Below are 18,960 nucleotides of genomic sequence, written 5' to 3' on the forward strand. Positions count from 1 at the left end.
CACCTGAAACCTATGTAATTTTATTAACCAATGTCACCTCAATAAATTCAATTAAAAAGTTAAATGACTTAAGATACATTTTTAGAAAAGTTTAATGCTCAAGTATACTTGTAACTAAAAGGTATGAGTAGTGCTCAGGAAAATGCAATCATTGCTTTCCCACCCCCCCTGCCCCTGGTAGGAAAAGTAGAATTTAAAAAGCTCAAGGCAGATAGTGTAATATTAACTATGACACAATGAAAGTAAAACTTCACTCCTGATCTAAGAGAATGAATTTCATACTGGAAGCAAGGAAGAAAAACTGGGTTAAGAGGAAATGGAAATGAAGGGGCAAAGGGGGTAGTAATGAGTTTCCAAGCTGCGAATAACCTTAAGATTCCAAATATAAGCACATTTCCAAGTACTTTGATAACTTTAGATTTAATAAAACTGTGTTGTTATTCAGCGAGAATGGAGATAATATTAAAAGTCTAAAAGGAGTCAAAAATTGTTTCGCTTTTCTAAATAGAAGGGGGAAAAAGCCATAGGTTGGTGAGATTCTAGTAAAATTTTATAATTAGAGAGGAAACAGTGATAGTGGGGTTTTATTAAGGGGAAAATATGACACATTTTAATTGAGTCCTCAGAACTGATAAAAATAATTATCAAGAACTAAGGAATCTCTAAGATTTAACCTTACTTGTGAGCTACCAAGTAGGCTGCCAGTTTTGTAGATGCTGATATAAGGCACAAGAATCCTGGTCAGAGACTAAGTACAGTTCATTACTCACAGCAATAGCACTATCCAGAGTATTATCATTTTTGTGCCAATTTCCTGAGCCCCGGTTCCTCAAGAGTGATGCAAAGAGGGTCAGACAACATCTACACACCCAGTGGTTGAATTTCAGGAATGGACCCCTGGGCTTAGGAAACCTGAGTCTTTTATCATGGGAAGTAGACATATCTGCCATTTGCTCCAGAGGTAAGCACTATCTTTATCTTCTAAGGCGTGTGCTCAGCAATTGCCTTGAAAAGATAGTCAGGAATGTGCAAAAACATGAGAGCTCCATGGAGAATTGTCTTCCAACAGTATTAAAAAAATAGTAACAACCATCACTCACTGAGTGTAAAATGAGGCCATAGATATAAGCTAACTTCTAGGTTATGTAGTATTTAATATATAAACGACAGGTAAAGACTAGAGAAAAATCCATTGCAAGTGCCCATTGCCATTATAAAGGAATATGATATGTCCCTGGCAATATCCATGTGAGTGAAATGGAAAGATGTGAACAGGACAATGTACATTTTAATGGATTTATATTTGGCTGAACTAAATAACTCAAAGTATTGGTGTCAGACTGACTGGAGAGACGTTTCAAGCGGTGTCCTTGAAAAGGTCTCTGTCTTTGCCCTACTCTTGTATTACAATGTCATCAGTGATTGGAATGAGAACATAAATGGCAGGCATATCAGATTTATGGAAGATGAAAGACTGGATGAGACAGCCAATATTTGGAGGAAAGACAGCATTAAGAAATAGATGTCCTGAAATTTTGCCTGAAGCTATTAAGGTGAAATAAAATAGTTAAATAAAATTTCTGTACATGGGTGCAAAAGCCATCATAACTATAGAGACCACATAACTACAGAGACTTAGCCTAAGATCCTTTCATATTAGAAATACGTAGAGTGGTTAGTTTACCAAATTACTCAGCCTTCTTGGGGCCTTATTGCCTCATTTTATAAAGGAGATGCTTAACCAGATTATCTTCATCTTCCCATCTAACTCAAACTTGCCAAATAATATTTATTAAATAATTACTTGATTGAGAATAATCTAAGGCAACAATTTAGTAAGTCGTTGATAAAACTGCATACTCCAAATCAAAGAAAAGAGCAGTCCCCCTGCAGTGTCTACTTGAGCATTACATGCATTTCAAGAAGCCCCATTTTAGTGAAGACATTGAAACACTGACAGACATCTGTACAAAAGTGAAGACAGAAATATAGGGAGAGATCTGGAAACCATGGTTTTCTAGCTGAAGTTTAAAAAGTTGAGGAATTGAGAGGATGTTTGGTCTGAAATACAGAAGACGTTTTAGAGACATGATAACAATCTCTAAATCTTTGAAAGACTTTCATGCCAAGGTAGAGAGAAAGCAGGTCAAGGATACATGGAGAGAAGCATTAGGAAGATCATGTTCATTCTGGAAGATTGTGTTCATTCTGAGTAAGAATATGTTGTAAATTTAAGTTGATAATAGATGAGATTACACTCAGTAGTAGTGGACAATAATTTTGTCAAAAGCACTAACCAGCCCTGGCCAGGTAGCTCAGTTGGTTGGAGTGTCATCCTGATGTGCCAGGGTTCGATCTCCAGTAAGAGTACATACAGGAGGCAACCAATGGGTACATGGATGGGTGGAGTAGCAGATCGATAATTTTCTCTCTCTCTCTTTCTGTATCTCTTTCTCTCTCTGTCCCTTCCTCTCTCTAAAGTCAATGGATAGGGGAAAAATGTTTACAAAAGCACAAAAATTACTAACCACACGTCAGCATATTGTAGCGAGGTTCCAGCTTTGGACAGAAGGTGGTACTTATTGACCCCAAGTGCCCTGCATCCTCTTAAATTCTATGAGCCAATTATTCCTTAAACCACATTATCTGACAGTAGTTTTGAGAACTGTTGTTGAGAAGGCATTAGTTTTAGTCCCAGCTCCAGCACTGTTAGTTGTGAGACTTTGGGCAATCCACTCAACATCTTGGGACTGCGTCCTCACAGACCAGCTGATAACTTGGATTAATTTATCCATTTGTTTGTTGATTATAATCTTTGTAGAGATTTAAGGCAATTTTTAAAAAAAAATCAAATAAAGGTTTTGGATCTTTAAGTTTTGTTCCATCCAGACTCTCATAGTATGAAGTACACAAGGAAAGAGATTTCATTTTAAATTGCCACAAAAATACAATTTAATATTCTCTCTGGTCACTTTTGAAAGAATGAATTTGCTGTACTAGCTGAACTATTCCCAAAAGTCATCTGAAGAAGTTTAATTCTAAGGTATCTTTGTTCTGAAGTGAATTTTTTGAAGTATTTTTCAAATTAGGTCCCCAAAACCCAAAAGTACTTAAACCCCTGTGAGACCAATAGAAAGTGTTATCAGAAAACATGGTTATGTAACCTCATAAGGACTCTGTTTCTTCTCATTCCATCCTGAAATTATCTGTGCATGAGTTCAGAGGAAGTCACCAAAGGCAGACCTGTATCTGAGGGAAGGAGATCAAAGGGATGCTGGCAGACCCACTGTTATCATAAAGACCTCCAGTCTTGCAAGATCAAAGTCTCAGGATAAAGAGCATGTCTTCCAGTTTGGTTCTGCTTTAACCCCCGTTCTCCCAAAGAAAACTCCAAAAGGAAACTATTTGTTCAATTTTAGATCTAAAATCTCCAAGAATACATACAAATAAATGCTATAGAAATGTCACTGATGCTGTCCTCTGCTCTCCTAGGCCACCCATGGAAGACACTCAGACACTGTTGACCCCTGTGGTGAGCTGTGGGCCTCCGGGAGCCCTGTTGACCCGCCCAGTCATCCTCACCATGCATCACTGCGCAGATCCCAACACCGAGGACTGGAAGATACAGCTCAAGAACCAGGCAGCACAGGGACAGTGGGAGGTGAGCTTCTGTTGGGATAAAGATGGGACACAAGGGCAATCCATGCAGATAAGCAGGAGCAGCCATGGGAAGGCTTTTATTTAAAAAAACAAAAAACAGAAAAAACCATGGATGGAATATTATCTTACACTCACAATGAAAGAGAGAGAGAAGGGGGGGGGGCAAAGAGAAGGGAAAAAGAGGGAAAGAGACAGGAAGGGGGAAAGACAGACATACGGACAGACTGTTTATTGAAGACTTTATCTGTTGACTGGTAGAAATAGAAAATGATGATTAAGGATGAGCTAGCTTCTTGGGAAAGTGCACTTAGGAGTTCTACATGAGTCCATTTTGGAATATATGTACTATATCTTGGGAAGGAATATATATATATATTTCAAATTTGCAGGTAGAGAAACATTGCGCCTGGCTCAGAAAAGGTTAGGTACTTACTTGCAAACAAGTCCCAGGAATCTAGTTCCTCTGAACCTAATCTGGGGAAACAGAAATAGTCTTCTAAGCTTCACTAAAATGAAGAACACCTATGGCTTCTTGCCTTTCTGTGGCTGTTGCCATCATAACTTCTTAAGGACAGGGCCTTAAGAAAATCCTCTTCTTGACATCAGAACCCCTCAGTAAGCACCCACAGTTAAGGGCAAAAGGATTTGTCATGCTTACCCTGAAGTTTTTATATCTAATACCTTTTTAAAAGTTTATATATTTTCATTATTATCCCTTAAATAAACAATATCTGTTGTTTAAGTGGAAACTAGCCAACTAAAAATAACATTTTAGATTATTCTCAGAAAAGCATATTTCAGGAATTTTTTAATTAAAAAAATAGAAAATAACTTTAAAAGCTATCCCTGTATTTTTGTGTAATCATTACAAAAACAAGTATCCAATTTATATGTTACATATTTTGTGACTACATTTTGTATTTTTTTTTTTGGAAAGAAATTTTTGAAAAAATATGCATACATATTCAAGACCCTAATATTTTAGGAAATATTTTTCCTAATATTTTAGGAAAAAGTGATATTAGAGTTTGAAGAGCAGCAGAGCATCCCTGGGATTAACTGGAATTTCCTCCTAAGGACATGTGCTTCTTTTAGCCACATGAGGATATCACTCATTGCCAGGGGACCTCCAGTACAGAATTGAAGTCTAGGGACAGACTCTATGTTAAGACCAGACTTGACCAAATCTAATTTCAGTTTCATTAAACTTTAAATGATTTATCTCAAAAACATTCCAAAGTCTTAATCTTAAGTGACCCCAAATTGTTTGCACAGCTCTCTGCTTAATACCCTAGTACCTTATGTCTAGGTAATTTAAATAATAATAACAATTTGAGTAATAATAACATTTTTAATAATAATAATAAAAGAAAAGAAAGAGATGAGAAGAGAAGAGAAAGGACAACCTTTATGAAAATGCTCATACTTGTGACAGGGACATGGGACACCTTTATTCTTGACCATATCTTCTAGGAGGCTTTCTGTAACATGCCATTATTAGATGATGCTAGATGCTTATGCTCACCCTGCTAGAGAAAGCAGCTTCATTCCAGGTGTCCTTTTGGGGTTGTAATAAACCTGGGGGTGCTGAGCTTCTATCTTTCTTTTCCAGTTCAGTTTGAGCTTCATCTTTGGGCACAGGTTCAGTTGAAGAAATGATTTCATGGATGCTATGAAAAACACAGCTCTTACTAGAGCTCAAATGATGTTGCATGGCCTAACTAATAAACAGTCACCTGAAGGGGCTACTTCCTTCATATCTTTGTCCAGCCCCAGGGACTCAATTTATCGTGAAATACTCATTCATTTTTTGGACAAGTAACTATTTGCTCACCATGAGCCAGGCCCACTGAGATACAGTGGGAAGCAAAGTAGATATAGTTCCTGCCTCTGCAGAGATGAAGTAGCCTAATGCAGAGGGTGAGTTGTACCTGCATATGTATTTTACTTCTCCAACATGAAATTTTCTTTTAATTAATTAAAAGTAGGAAGATTTCACATAAAAATCTAAACTTCCAGCTTCTCTTGAAAAATTAAAGGTTGTGTATGCTCACTGGGCCTGCATTTCTGCAAAGCTACAATGGACTGAAGCCAAGTGAAGACTGACCCCTTTAGACAGGCCTGTGCTCTGCTTTACCACAGTCTCCACCACTCCTTATTGTCTTCTGTGCTTTCTGCTACATTCCTATTACCTGAATGCCCTGAGAAGCAGGTGGAATTGTGACCCTTGATTTATGGATTCTATGGTTGGTCTTTCAGATGATTTCTTCTGTGGCCTGAGTCATTTGGATAAATTAAAACCTGGTAGAGTTAGTAACTACTTTCACAAAATTCATCACTTCTACTTATTTTTATTTCTTGGTAAATATTTTCAAAATCTAAGGATAGATTGTTTAAAGGCTTACATGAAAAATAACAGAGAAAATTATCTTAAAGGCCTCGAGTTGGCCATATTGTACTTTCTGTAGAGCCCAGCAGCCCAGATTATTGAGGAAAAGTAGTGCATTGCTTTGGAAAGTAATTGGTGAGTTTGGAAGAACATAGTAGAATGGTATCGCATCATTTCTTAATTTTTCTAATTCTTTTCAAACCCCTAGATTTTTATGGAGGAAAAACCACACAACACAACTATATTACAGTGACATTGAAATAAAATAGTATTTTTGGTTTCAATTAGAAATTTAGAGATTAAAAAATTAAATTCTCACAAACAGATAATAAACACAAGTACACTGAAGTTAAAAGGATGATTCATGAATTTTTTTTGGAATTTTATGTAGATTCTCAGAAAATCAAAATATGTTAAATGATGCCTCAATAAAGAATATGAGCAATATAAAGGCAAGGGAAGTAAGGGAGATGCTGACAAAGGATGGAAATAGAGGTATAATGAAGCCTGAGAAAGAAAAAAGAGCAGGAAAATTAATAAGCAAAACTCAGGAGAAGAGATCCTGCCGAATTTACCACCATTGGTCACCATCGCGGCTGCCAGCAGGATCCTCAGGGCTCAGTCACACCCCTTCCCTCTTGTCCCACAGGATGTGGTGGTGGTGGGAGAGGAAAACTTCACCACCCCCTGCTACATTCAGCTGGATGCAGAGGCCTGCCACCTCCTCACGGAGAACCTTAGCACCTACGCCCTGGTCGGGCAGTCCATCACCAAAGCAGCCGCCAAGCGCCTGAAGCTGGCCATCTTCGGGCCACTCTGCTGCTCCTCTCTGGAGTACAGCATCCGAGTCTACTGTCTGGATGACACCCAAGATGCCCTGAAGGTAAGTGGCTCCTGCATGACTCTCCCTTTGCCCCTTCACACCAAAGCCTAGGTTTGGTGTGACTGCGCACACCTAGAGAAAATGTACACGTGTGCACGTGCCCCTGTGCATGAACACAGTAGTGCCTCTTTTGGCCCCAAAAGATGCAATAAAAAAAAAGAGAGACATTTCTCTGAGGCCATGCTGATAGATGAGCTGTTTCCATTATACTGATTCCTCCCAAGAGCTACTTCTGTTTACCTTCCTTGATTTCCTTTAATGAAAAATTTAGGAGGGAGAATTTGGCAACGAGACCATGGATGGTAAGTAATCTGCTTCCATGTTTATCTCAGCTGTGTTCTTCCTATTAAAGTAACTGGCGTAATTGCTCACACTATATGTTTCTCTTGTGTGCTACTGCATTTATATGCTTTCCCATTCTTTTTATGAGGACTGCAAGGAAATGGGTTAGCATTTGACAACAGGCTGCTGCTTTGCAGAATAAAGGAGCTTAATACCTGGTGCTATTATTGCCACTCATTTTATCTCATTTGATGCTTTAAGGATATAGTCGGTGGCTTTGAAGTAGTTACAATCTAGAAGGAGGAATGAAAGAAGAATGCCAAGGACTAGGAGACAAGTCAAAGTGTGACAAATGCTAGAGGTCAAGGCAAAGTTCTATGGATGTTCAAGTGAGGGAGGCATCATATTATTTTAAGAAAATCTGAGAAGAAACTGACATTTGATATTGGCCGTAATAGAAAATATGGTTTGACCAACAATAATGGGAAAAAAATTCAAGATTTCTAGGTGAAGGGAACAGCATGAAGAAACACAGAGGGAACAGTAAATACAGACTCTAGACAAGCATATTAGAATGATAGATAGGAGTTTTATTGGGATGAATCTTGATGGCCAGATAGAGGAATTGAGATTCAGTTTCTTGAGTTAATGGAGAGTCGCTGGAGAGGTTTAAACAGAAGAAAGACATGATTGGAAATGTACTTTTAAAATATTAGTCTTGTCAGTGGAAAGATAGAGTCAAGAAGAAAAGCATGGTAGACTTGGGGTGATAACAGAGGCATGAGAAGAAGAAAATAGGTGTGAAAGGTCCTGTTCAAGTAGCTCTTGCAGGACCTGATGACTAATTGAATGGGAGGAGCAAAAGATCAAGTCTGCCTCAAGTAACAGTAGCAAACACAGGGGATAGGAAGCTTTGGGGTGTGGATATGGTGTCTTTGCTTTGGGAGTATTGAGTTAGAGATATGAACTAGATATCAAAACAGGGATGCCCAAGGGATAGAAATATAGATGTGGCTCTCTAAACAGAGAGTAGATCCTGAAATACGGTCTCAGGAACCAATTATATATTGATAGTTGTCACCCATGGTGATCAGAGAGAGTATCAAGGGAGAGTAGAGGAAGAAAATAATAATAATAATAATAATAATAATAATAATAATAATAATAATAATAATAATAACTGAGAACTTTCTGTGTGCCAGGCAAGATTCTAAATAACTCATATGATCTTCACAAAAACCCTGTAACTTACCATTATCCCCATTTTACAGAAGTGCAATCCATAGCACAGAAAGGTTAAGTAAGTTGCTCTAGGTCACACAGCTATTGAGTGGAGAGCACAAGCTTCACTCACAGGTATCTGGCTCCAGCCTTGACTCTCCAGTCTGAAAGCGCGTTTCTTGAAGAGCCACTCCCTAGAACATAGGGACCAAGGAAGCCCTGGCATTGCAAGGGGGGGTGAGAGGCAGCTGGCTGGAGGATGAGCACCCGAGAAGGAAGAAGAGAAGTAGAAGAAATATGTGTCAAGGAAGCCAAGAGAAGCAATTTTTCTGAAAATCAAAGTATTCCCTTGTGGTGTTTCTATCCAGAGAGTATTTCTGGGTCATGAAAACTGAGTGTGGCAGGTTGGGTCCATAAAGGGAATGAGACAGTCAGTCACTGGATATATTTTTGATCGTCAAGCCTGTAGGAGTTTCTGATGTTGAATAAATGATGTGAACACACAGCTCAAGTGTAAAGCCTAAGGTTATTTCTTTTATATTCTTTGCAAATGTGGTACTTCTAAGGTACTATGAGGATAGAAATCATCCCAGGCTTAAAGTCTTCTTAAGGAAAACTGTATTTGCAGAGGAGCCGTGGGGTCTGATTAAGGCAAATCTTTTTAATGATTCCAAGAAAAAATCATTGCAAAAAGCATACTGTAGAAGATCTGCATCATAGTTGAAATGTTTGATACACATACTCTATATTCACACACTTGGTTGTGACACTCAGGCACTTTCGACCTTTCTTCCCAACGACACACACAAATCCATGCAAACAAAATCATAGTTTATAAAATAATTTTGATTATTTTAATTAGTGGTCAACACGGAGAAAGACTAATGTACAGGTTGAAGCAGTGAAAACAACCCAAGAGCAGTTTGTATCATGGCCAGTGCTTTCCAAATAGACATCTATAAATTCTCAGCATCTGCGGACCCAGCACTTAGCCTGAAACAAACATGAATAACGGGTAAGGTGTCTTGCACCTCATGGCCTTTTAATAGTGGAGAAATACCAAAACCTTAGTCACAAGTGAGCAGTCTACCCAGCTTATCAAGGAGACAATCAGTGCAGCCTACAAGCACTGCCTCACACCCACACTGGACTTGGAAACTTTCATTACCTCAGCCTTCTTGGCACCTGACTGCTAATGTCCCTACCAGTCTCTCCCCCATATCACTACTTCTCTATTGTCTGTAATCCCCAAACACTACCTTTCTGTGTCACCCCTTCCAAATACCCCCTCCTTCTTCAGCCCCGCCCTACTCCTCACTTACGCTCTTCCTAAATCAGTAGTTCTGTACCCCACACACATAGGAACCAGGTGGGCAGATTTTAAAAAGACTCCCTCTGGGACCCCAACCCTCAGGCTCTGATCTAATTGGTCTGGGTATTGGTTTTTGTTTATTTGTTTTTAGCACTTCTTGGGTAATTTATTTGTGCAGCCATGGTTCAGGACTATTGTCCAAAACACTCCCACAGATCCTTTTGGAACTTTAATCCTATTAAGGCCCAACTTTCCTACGTTCTCAAATCATTCTCTTCCCCATCCCTTTACCTGTTCACATGAACTGCAACTGGATCTTCCCAGTAGTAACATGGAATTCCTCACAATCCCCACAGTGAGGACCACACCCTCTAACTCACCTCAAGGCCAAGAGGGAAAAGCGCCAATACTTCTCATGCCCAGGACCAAGTCTGGGGCATCGCTCTACTTCAGGGGCTAGTTCACTGTTCTGTTATTATTTTTTATGTTACTGTGTTATTCAGTATCCATTTCGGGTCCTTAGTGCAGAGTATTCTTAGTATACAGGGCAGCTATGCGAAACACAGAGTTTACCCTTGTATTATTACTTATGAATTATTCTATTACTTTCCATGTGAACAACTGTAAACCTACTTTCTTCCCACCCTGTACATCCCCATTCTAGCAGTACCTGCCTCACGGGTTTTTTTCCTATTCATTTTATTCCCAACATCCTCTCAAATTCAAAGTCAACACTTAATCTCAGTTCCTTTGCTCAAATTTATTCTAGTAGCCTTCACATCATCTCACATTATCTATGCACCAGTGCAGACATGATCTAGATTTCATCTTCATTAGCAACTGCACCAAGATCTCCACCTGTGAAACTCCTCTTTTTCTGGCCACAATCATCTCTCATGACCCTCCATCTCTCACACACAAGGTGCATGCAAACTTCCCTTTGTTCTTAAGGAAGAACTCCCTCAACCTGTTGTGGTCTCTTGGCCCACAAGCCCTCATCTGCTCATAGCCATATCTACAGGGAACTCACTCCCACTCTGAAATGTCTTGCCATCTGGAACTGCTGCAGGTTTTTCTAATTTCCATAGGTAAAGAGGACCTCCACCAAACAAGCCCTCAATTTCTACTTCCAAGCTGAGTTGTTCTAAAAAATCATAAATTGCTAATTGAGTCTCATAATCTCAAGATATCTGCCCTAAACTATACTTCCCTCTGCTTCTCCACAATCCTTTCATTTATCTCTCTTGACTCATCAGATTTCACAGAGCACTGCTTCCAAATCCTCCTGCAGTCCCTGAGTGTATCACAGACCCTTCATATTTCGCAATGACCTAACTCCTATTGAACCACCCAAGGGACACTCCCTCAGCTGCTATCCTTTACCCTTAAAACCTTTTATTTCAGCATCTTCTCACCTACTCTGGGCTCTGATGAAAAGGAGCCCCACTTACTTGTTTGTACTTTAATCCAACTCTATCACCTCCATCTCCAGTACAGCAAATGATGCCCCAAAGTGGGTCTCCCCAGACTCAATGTTTTCTTACAGTTATTGCTGTGTACTGGGGGTTCTTTCTGAAATGCAGAAACCCTCCCAGAATGTTGGACTAGGACAGAGAGGGAAGCCCAGTGGAGCACTCATTCTCAGGGCTAAGGACCCCACAGTCTGGAGAGCTATTAGGAAAAGACGATGCCTGGAGCTGAACATAGCGAGATTATTAATTCCCACTTATTATCATATGTGCTTATACTGTTCATGTGGATGGGGACTGGAGGGATGAGACCACCACATTTGTTTCAAGCCACCCTGCTGCCTTCTTTTATCTTCCCACCCACCACGTTCAGTTCAGCCACTTTCATAACAATTTCCCTGAGTTTTGTTAAGCCTGGGGGCAAAAATGATCACCTGAGACTTAAAAGCTGCAATTTAGCAATTTGGAAGAACTGATGTAGAATTAGAATGCTGGCAGGAGCTGCTGGAGTAAAAGTCAAGGCTGCTGAGAGACAGATGAATTCTTTTATACACCTTTCACGGAGGTGTTTTTTATTTTGCTGTTTACATGCTTGAAGAAGCAGTGAGAGCCATGTGCAAGTTGAGTTCACGTACTAAGATAAAGTTGCTGAGAATTGTGAGAGCAGTTTAGAACCAATTCCATGCTCAAAGAGAGGTCACATTTATTGAAAATGTTGTATTGGGTGTTATCACAGCTTTTCTCTTTATCTCCTGTTCAGGTGATTAAATTAATAATATTGGTATTTTCTTTTCATTATTTGCAAAGGCTTAAATCCTAATGATAATAGACCAGAAATTAATAGAGAACAAGGTTATATTTGGGAAAGTTTAAAAACACTCCAGGAGAAACATCCGTCTATGTGGAAATAAGTAATTTCTGCCCCGCTATCCTAATGGAACGATTTATGAGTGTTTCCTATATTAATAAAGAGGTTTATTCTGAACTCTGAGGTTCAGAATCTAAAACAGGAGTTACTTTCATACAATCTAGACAGTCTATGATGTTTATTGAATTTCTGACAAATGTATATGCAGCACAAACCAAGTAATGTGTATTAATATAAGCTGGCCTTCCTTATGTAGTTATTGGCATGGAGCAGAGTCTTCTTTGCATGGCTTCATTTCTCACATACCCTAATTTAGGCTGTAGCTTTTGTACAGTAATTCTGTGAAATATATTTTGTTTAAAAAAATAGGAAAAATATTTTTAAAAATACTGAAAACTAAAGAAAGTGGGAAATCTAGTTAAGAACTGTGTGATACTCAGTTTTTTGGGCTGCACTTATAGATAGTCAGATAGCCTGTAAAAGATGTTATTGTCATCCTGCCTCCCAGGGCCTTCCTCACTGTGTCCTTCTGATGCCCCCTCCGGGGCAAAATGTGACCCTTCTGAACCCAGCACACCTGAGGCCCTGCCTCTCCTCGTCCTACTAAGGCTGGCCCTCTGTTGAATTGGCCCCATTAACCATATCTTTTCTTTCAGTTTTTTCAACCAACGTCAAAACTAACCTGATATAATTTCAGGGTCCTGGTATCTGGAATTAAATTAATATATTCATACATGGAACACATGTATTAGATGACATCAACCAAAACAATGTGTTAAAGGTTACAAATGTGTTTTCCCTGCCGAGTGTATGGAAGGATGTGGCTTGAAAGGAAAGCTGTCAGGCTGGCTGACAATTGGTTCTGCCACTCATCAGCTCTGTGGCCCTCGTCAGTGAACTTGACCACTCTGGGCAGTCATTTGGTCTGCGTCAGGGACTCTTAGAAGATTCGAGGAGATCAAAGTTATTAAATTTCCTGGCACGAAATAGGCACTCCATAATGTTAATTATCCTTAGGTGGGCATTTGGGTTATACTGGCATTTTGAAAATAATAGCTCAGTGAAGATATTAACTCAAATTTCTGTCTAATTGTGGGATGAGTTTCAGATTTGGTGGCAGGCTGGAGGGTCAGTTGTTCAGGGGCATGGGTCTTTTGGGTGCTCTAAATATACTCCATCTTTATCATCTCTCATGAGACTTGGCCCTGGCCCTCCCCCTATTTTAGAAATGACCTGCCATTTTTGAATAAGTTTTTTGAGAGAGAAAAGAGGGAAGAGAAAATAGAAGTGCTGGGCAAACATGCTCCCCACCCCAAAGATACCTCCACACAAAGCTCCGAACCTGTGAATGTGTCACCTTACATGGCAAAGGGACTTTGCAGAATTCTCCCCTGGAGCCTCCAAGAAAGAAGGCAGCCCCCCCCACACACACACCTTCATTTTAGCTCAGTGGAACCTGTGTCAGACTCTGACCTGCAGAATGGTAAGTTTGTAAATTTGTATTGTTTCAAGTCCCTAAGTATATGGTGATTTCTTACTGCAGAAATAGAAAACTAATACAGAAGTTAAAAAATAACATGTGAAAGGTGAAAAGAAATACAGGATGACTTCAGAAATTCTAGAACAACCTGAAAAGCCTTATTCCTTATACATAGATAGGAGAGTCATCTTTTCCTTAGAAGTACGAGCAGAGGTGGACAAGTGACATGGCCACTTCCCTGAGTGCCGCCTTTTGGCATTTTGCTTCACAAGTGTCACAAGCCACCGTGATGAGGCAGGCTGGAAGGGAGCTTAAACCAAGCATCTTGGTGGCGGCAGCTGAGGAAGCAGCAGGCAGAGCCCTGGAAACTGAGTGGCTTGATGGGAAGTGTTTGCACATGGTCATGGGAGCCCAGCCTTGTTATTAGGGATGAAATATGGCAGACAAACTCAGGGGGAGAGCAGAGCGCCCCAGCGTGAGCACTGGGAGAGAGAGTAGTGCAGCCAGGCCTGATGCCAGCAGCGATGACCAGCGCCAGTGGGCAGGGCCAGGCCAGCTGACAGTCAGATGTTCCCACAGCCAGCTCTGCGGCCTGAGGCCTGAGGCCAGAGGAGGAGTGGGCACTTGGGGAGCTGGGAGCAGCGTCCCTGAAAAGCTGGCAGGGAGCGGTGAAGGATGGCACTCTCTCCGGCCTCTGCTTTGGAAGAGTACAGGTCCACAGCTATGACAGTCACAGTGGTGACAGCCTCAGTAGCAAAGACAGAAATCCCTCAGCCCTGAACAACAAGGGCAGGTTTCAACACAGGATGAAAGAATGAATAGGAGCAAAGCAGGTTCCATAAAATCTGCTGGGAGATGTGATTTTTTTAAACACCCGTCAGCACAATCCTTAAAGGTTGGTCTTTTAAGGTTTAACATATGTGGCATGCTGAACAAATGTTTGCCGGGTTTGTTCTTTGTGCCTCCAGAGCCCTGTGTCCATATGGCAGAAGCATGGGGAAGGTGAACACAGGTCTTAAATGGCACAAATCGTCCTTTGATGCTTGGTCCAGCTCCCTGGACAGAGCGTGGAGTGTGGGTCCCTCTCCACAGAGCAGTACAGTCAGACCAAAACAAAAGCCCCTGGAGTGCAGGCTGGCCAGTGCTTCATTCCCCGCCCTTTTCCACCTCACCTCTGGGGGTACTGTTAGTGGTTTGCCCACAGTAGCTGCCTCCACCTGCTCAGGTCCTGGCTCTGTCCCCAGGCTCCTTGGCAGCACTGCATACAGCTGATTCAGGGCTCGGTGTTCCCGTTAAGAACACAGAGTGTGCAGACGAATCTCATCCAGACAATGCTGAGAAAGAAGCAGGCAAAACAGAACAGAGCCCTGGCTTAACTTCCTCCAACCTTCTCTTCTAGACGAGGCTTTAATGAGTTATGTGGGACTTAAGTGTAATCATTGGTGGGGTAGCCGAAAGGAGAGATGTGGGCGGGAAAACAAGACAGAAACACAGAAGGAAGCTAAAGGCGGGATAACCCACAGGTAGGACGATCACCTCTTGAGAAACTGGGAGCTCAGACAAGCACCTCCAAGGAAGAGGGAGAGGGAGAGAGAGAGGCACAGTCAGAGCAGCGGTGCAGGACAGGAGGCAAGTTCTTGAGCAGAACGAGGGTGGTCAGGGGACAGGTTTGAACACAGAGAGGGGAGAACAGAGCCAGGGCCCAGCTCTCACACACTTTCTGGCACCAAGTCACTGCTTTGCACTCAGGTGGAGACTGGTCAGGGCCTTAAGCATGGGCTTCAAGAACCTCAGTGTAAGCAGCTCCGTCGCCTGGGGTTCTCGTGTGCACTAGTGAGACTGCCACTTAAGGGACATTGGCCCAGGCTGGGAAGGACACGGAGGAGGAGACAGAAGAAGAGGGGCAGCGGAGGCGGAGGGGTCCAGCCTGGCAGTAATGCAGAAACTCTGGGGTTAGGGAGACCGGAGGGCAGGAGCTGCGGGGCTTCTCCCCCTCGCCTTGCTCTGTCCGCCCCTAATGAGGGAAGAGCCTTTCATCTCGGAGCCCGGGAGAGAGCGCTGGGTGCAGGCCAGAGAGCCTCTCTTTGTAAGTCCAGGCCTTTAAAACAGCTTGGATTTATTGTGGCTCTTAAGTGGCCCAGGCTAATGGCTCGACATGGATAATGTCTTGGTTTAATTGGTTATTGTGAAGGCTGCTTGTTTCTACTGTGGAATCCCTTGTCCCTGCCTTTCGTGCAATCCCTCACAGGTTCCCTGAATCAATACAGCCCTCGATCAGGGCCTGGCTGGGGCAGCCACTGCGCTGGGCAGCAGCCATCTCACAGGATTGCTCAGGTCCCCAAGGGGTACCAAGCTGACACACAGGGGCCTGCTCCTGGTGGCATTATGGGCTAGAGACACCTCTATTGATAACCGACACCTGAGAGCATCTTTTTTGTTGTTGGTAACCCTCACCCAAGGATATTTTTTGCATTGATTTTTAGAGAGAGTGGAAGGGAGGGAGGGAGGGAGGGAGAGAGAGGTAGAGAGAAAGAAACATCTATGTGAGAGAGAGACATCAATTGGTTGCCTCCTGCACGTGCCCTAACCTGGGGTGGGGATGGAACCTGCCACCCAGGTACATGCCTTTGACCTGGAATCGAACCCACAGCCCTTCGGTGCTCGGGCCGCTCTTTAACCATTGAGCCACAACAGCCAGGACTGAGTCTTTTGAAGAATGTTAGAGGGGTGGACATGAAACTGACAAAAAAAGTCAGAAAGTGACCTTTTCTATAGATACAGTCAGCAAATCAGAGCAACACGTAGAGTCTTGCAGAGCCAAACAAGGCACTGAGGTAGGGGTGCTGCCAGGAGGGAGGACAACCTTTGCAAAGGAAGGTGACATTTATATTTCTGATACAAAGAGCCTAGATGATCTTAATTCCTATTATGGCATTTCTTTCCAAGGTCAAGATATTTTTAAGTCTTCCTAAATCTTTTGACCTTAAATATATTTTGTCCCTAGCCTCTTTTAAGGTGCATGAAACAGCCTAATGGTTGGGATCCAAAAGCAGCCTGTCAGGAAGCTGTGTTGGAGCTGAGCACATTGTGCTGAGGTTACATATTTATATGTCATCTCCCTGCCTTGGTCCATGAGTGGCTTGAGGGAGGGACCAACTGGGACTTACTTGTCTGTGTGCCCCAGAGCCTGGCATGGTTCCTGGCAGAGCATGAGTGCTTCATTGATGTTGAGTGAATGTGCCCAGGAAGATTAAGGAAAGGAAAGCATTGAACTGTGAAGCTGTATCTTACTGATTCAGGCATCTGTTATTTTTATGTTCTCTTACTTATCTGCATCATATGTATAATAACCAAAATGATTTCATGCAGAAGGAACTTTGAAAATCAAGGTTTTTGAAATACAAGTTACAGTAGTTTTAAGTGGGATTGGCTAGTAAATATCTGAAATTATAATACTTAAACCATAATAATATGGAATAAAAGCCTGATTAGCCTATTCAGGGGCTTGCTTCCTCTGTCTTCCAACACAGAAGTTATATTTGGAATTTGTTGTGTATGGCAAGTCATTTCCGACTCAGGTATGCTTTTAGATGATTTTAGTGGTCAAGGAGTTGTTTTATTTATTAGTTGTAATATCTTTCATTTCTACTTTAATATTTTTAATTTGTGCTCTGGTTATTATCTTCTCCTTTATTTTGTTGTTTCCTTGAATTTGAACATCCTGAGTGTGATGATGCCAATTGTTACTCTTCAGGAAAAAACACACATTTAATTTAAGTTTGGTAAGAATCCTTTTAACTGAGTCATTCACTCCTGGGCTGATTTCTCCCAAAGGTACCAACAGTCTCCATCATCCAGAATGGAGTTCACACACCTCGGCCCAATGGGCCTATGGGGGGGGGGGGGGAACAACACATAAATTCTTTGCATTTGTCGTAACTCATGCTTTTTAACTTTATATTTTATAATACATTAACATGTTGATATATTAACATAGGTATATAATTTATAAAGAAACAAAATGCATGCTCAAATTTTTTGATTGATAAGCATAGGCAATCACATATGGGTTTAGAGACCTCTGCTCTGAGCATGGGTGCTCTAAGCATGATGGGCAATTTATCTTTCATTAGGGTTCATTTCCAATCAAAGGGGACAAAAAAAGTCAGGCTCCTCCAGCCCTGCATCATTGTGTCATTCCTGGTTGGTGGAGAGATAGAGAGCTCAGAAAGACGAAAAGGGTGTGTTTTTTGATCTCATTGTCTAAAATGGCACTTCATTTATAGCATAGGGAATATCGTCAACAATATTGGGATAAGTATGTATGGTGCCAGGTAGGTACTAGATTTATAGGGAAATGCTTAGTAAGTTATATAAATGTCTAGGCACTATGCTGTACACCTAAAACTAATGTAAAATAATATTCAATGTCAACTGTAATTTTTAAAAAAGAAGTAACTACAAAAATAAAATAAAACATAAAATAAAATGGCACTTTACTTGGGACCTTCTCAAAAAAAGGGCTCAAGCCAGCCCATTCCCTTTCCCCACTCAAGAGAACTCTTCACCATGACTCGAGGTCAATGCCAAAGCCAAGGACTGAGCCGTATTCTTGGGCTGACTCCAACCCAGACTTTGTGCTCAAAACGTGGTATTAGATTTCTTGACTTCAAGGTCATGGCCAATAGGCAATTTAGGTTTTTTTCAATTGTCCTCCCTGCCAAGAAAACTGACAATGCTATCTGTATCCTCTGCAATCTATGTTGATTGTAGGAATGGAGTGTGGATTATACATTGTTGGGTATAATTACCTCCTGGAATACAATGCATCTTTTTTCAGACATCCCAGGGAGATAATTTGGACATAATGAAGATATATAGTAATCAGATAATTACTATCGATTGCTCTTTAGACGTCTTGATGAGGTAATTAGGGTATACTGGAAAGAAGCTAGAACTGATTGATTGACATGACTGTAATCTCGAAGATTTCTAATTATGTTTCTTTTCTTCTAATGGCTTATAAACAAACATCATTTTAGCTTTAGAATTTGTCAGGTGCCAGGTTCACTGGGAACATCAGCTTTCTCTATTATGCTAACTAGACACCGAACATGAACATGATCAACATAAGCTCATTATGCCTTCCTGCTGAAGCAAAAAAAAACTGCAATTAACCCTCACTTTTCTTATTCATCTTCATTTCCACATGGCCAGGTTCTTGTCCAGGAATGGAGTGTGAAGTGTTATGGGAGGGAGGTCCATGAGGAGCATGTGTGACTCTGGGCTGGATGGATCTGTGCAGCCTCCTGGGGACCCTCAGAGCCTGCTGAGCTGCAGGCATAGCAGAGCCAGGGCACAGTGACACAACATATGTGTCTGGGTGCCACTGACTG

The 18,960-nt window shown here is 41.4% G+C and overlaps 1 protein-coding gene across 1 annotated transcript in view; it reads left to right on the top strand.

The window, feature by feature from the left end:
• UNC5C (unc-5 netrin receptor C) overlaps positions 1–18,960 on the top strand; it is a 335,847-nt gene that overhangs the window by 300,567 nt on the left and 16,320 nt on the right. Inside the window, exons 12-13 of the mRNA XM_016206188.2 lie at positions 3,493–3,661; positions 6,699–6,932. Coding sequence (XP_016061674.2) covers positions 3,493–3,661; positions 6,699–6,932 — 403 coding nt within the window. The remainder of the gene's footprint in view (positions 1–3,492; positions 3,662–6,698; positions 6,933–18,960) is intronic.

This window comes from Miniopterus natalensis, chromosome 1 (genome assembly GCF_054644295.1).
Source record: "Miniopterus natalensis isolate mMinNat1 chromosome 1, mMinNat1.hap1, whole genome shotgun sequence".
Classification (NCBI taxonomy): Eukaryota; Metazoa; Chordata; class Mammalia; order Chiroptera; family Miniopteridae; genus Miniopterus; species Miniopterus natalensis.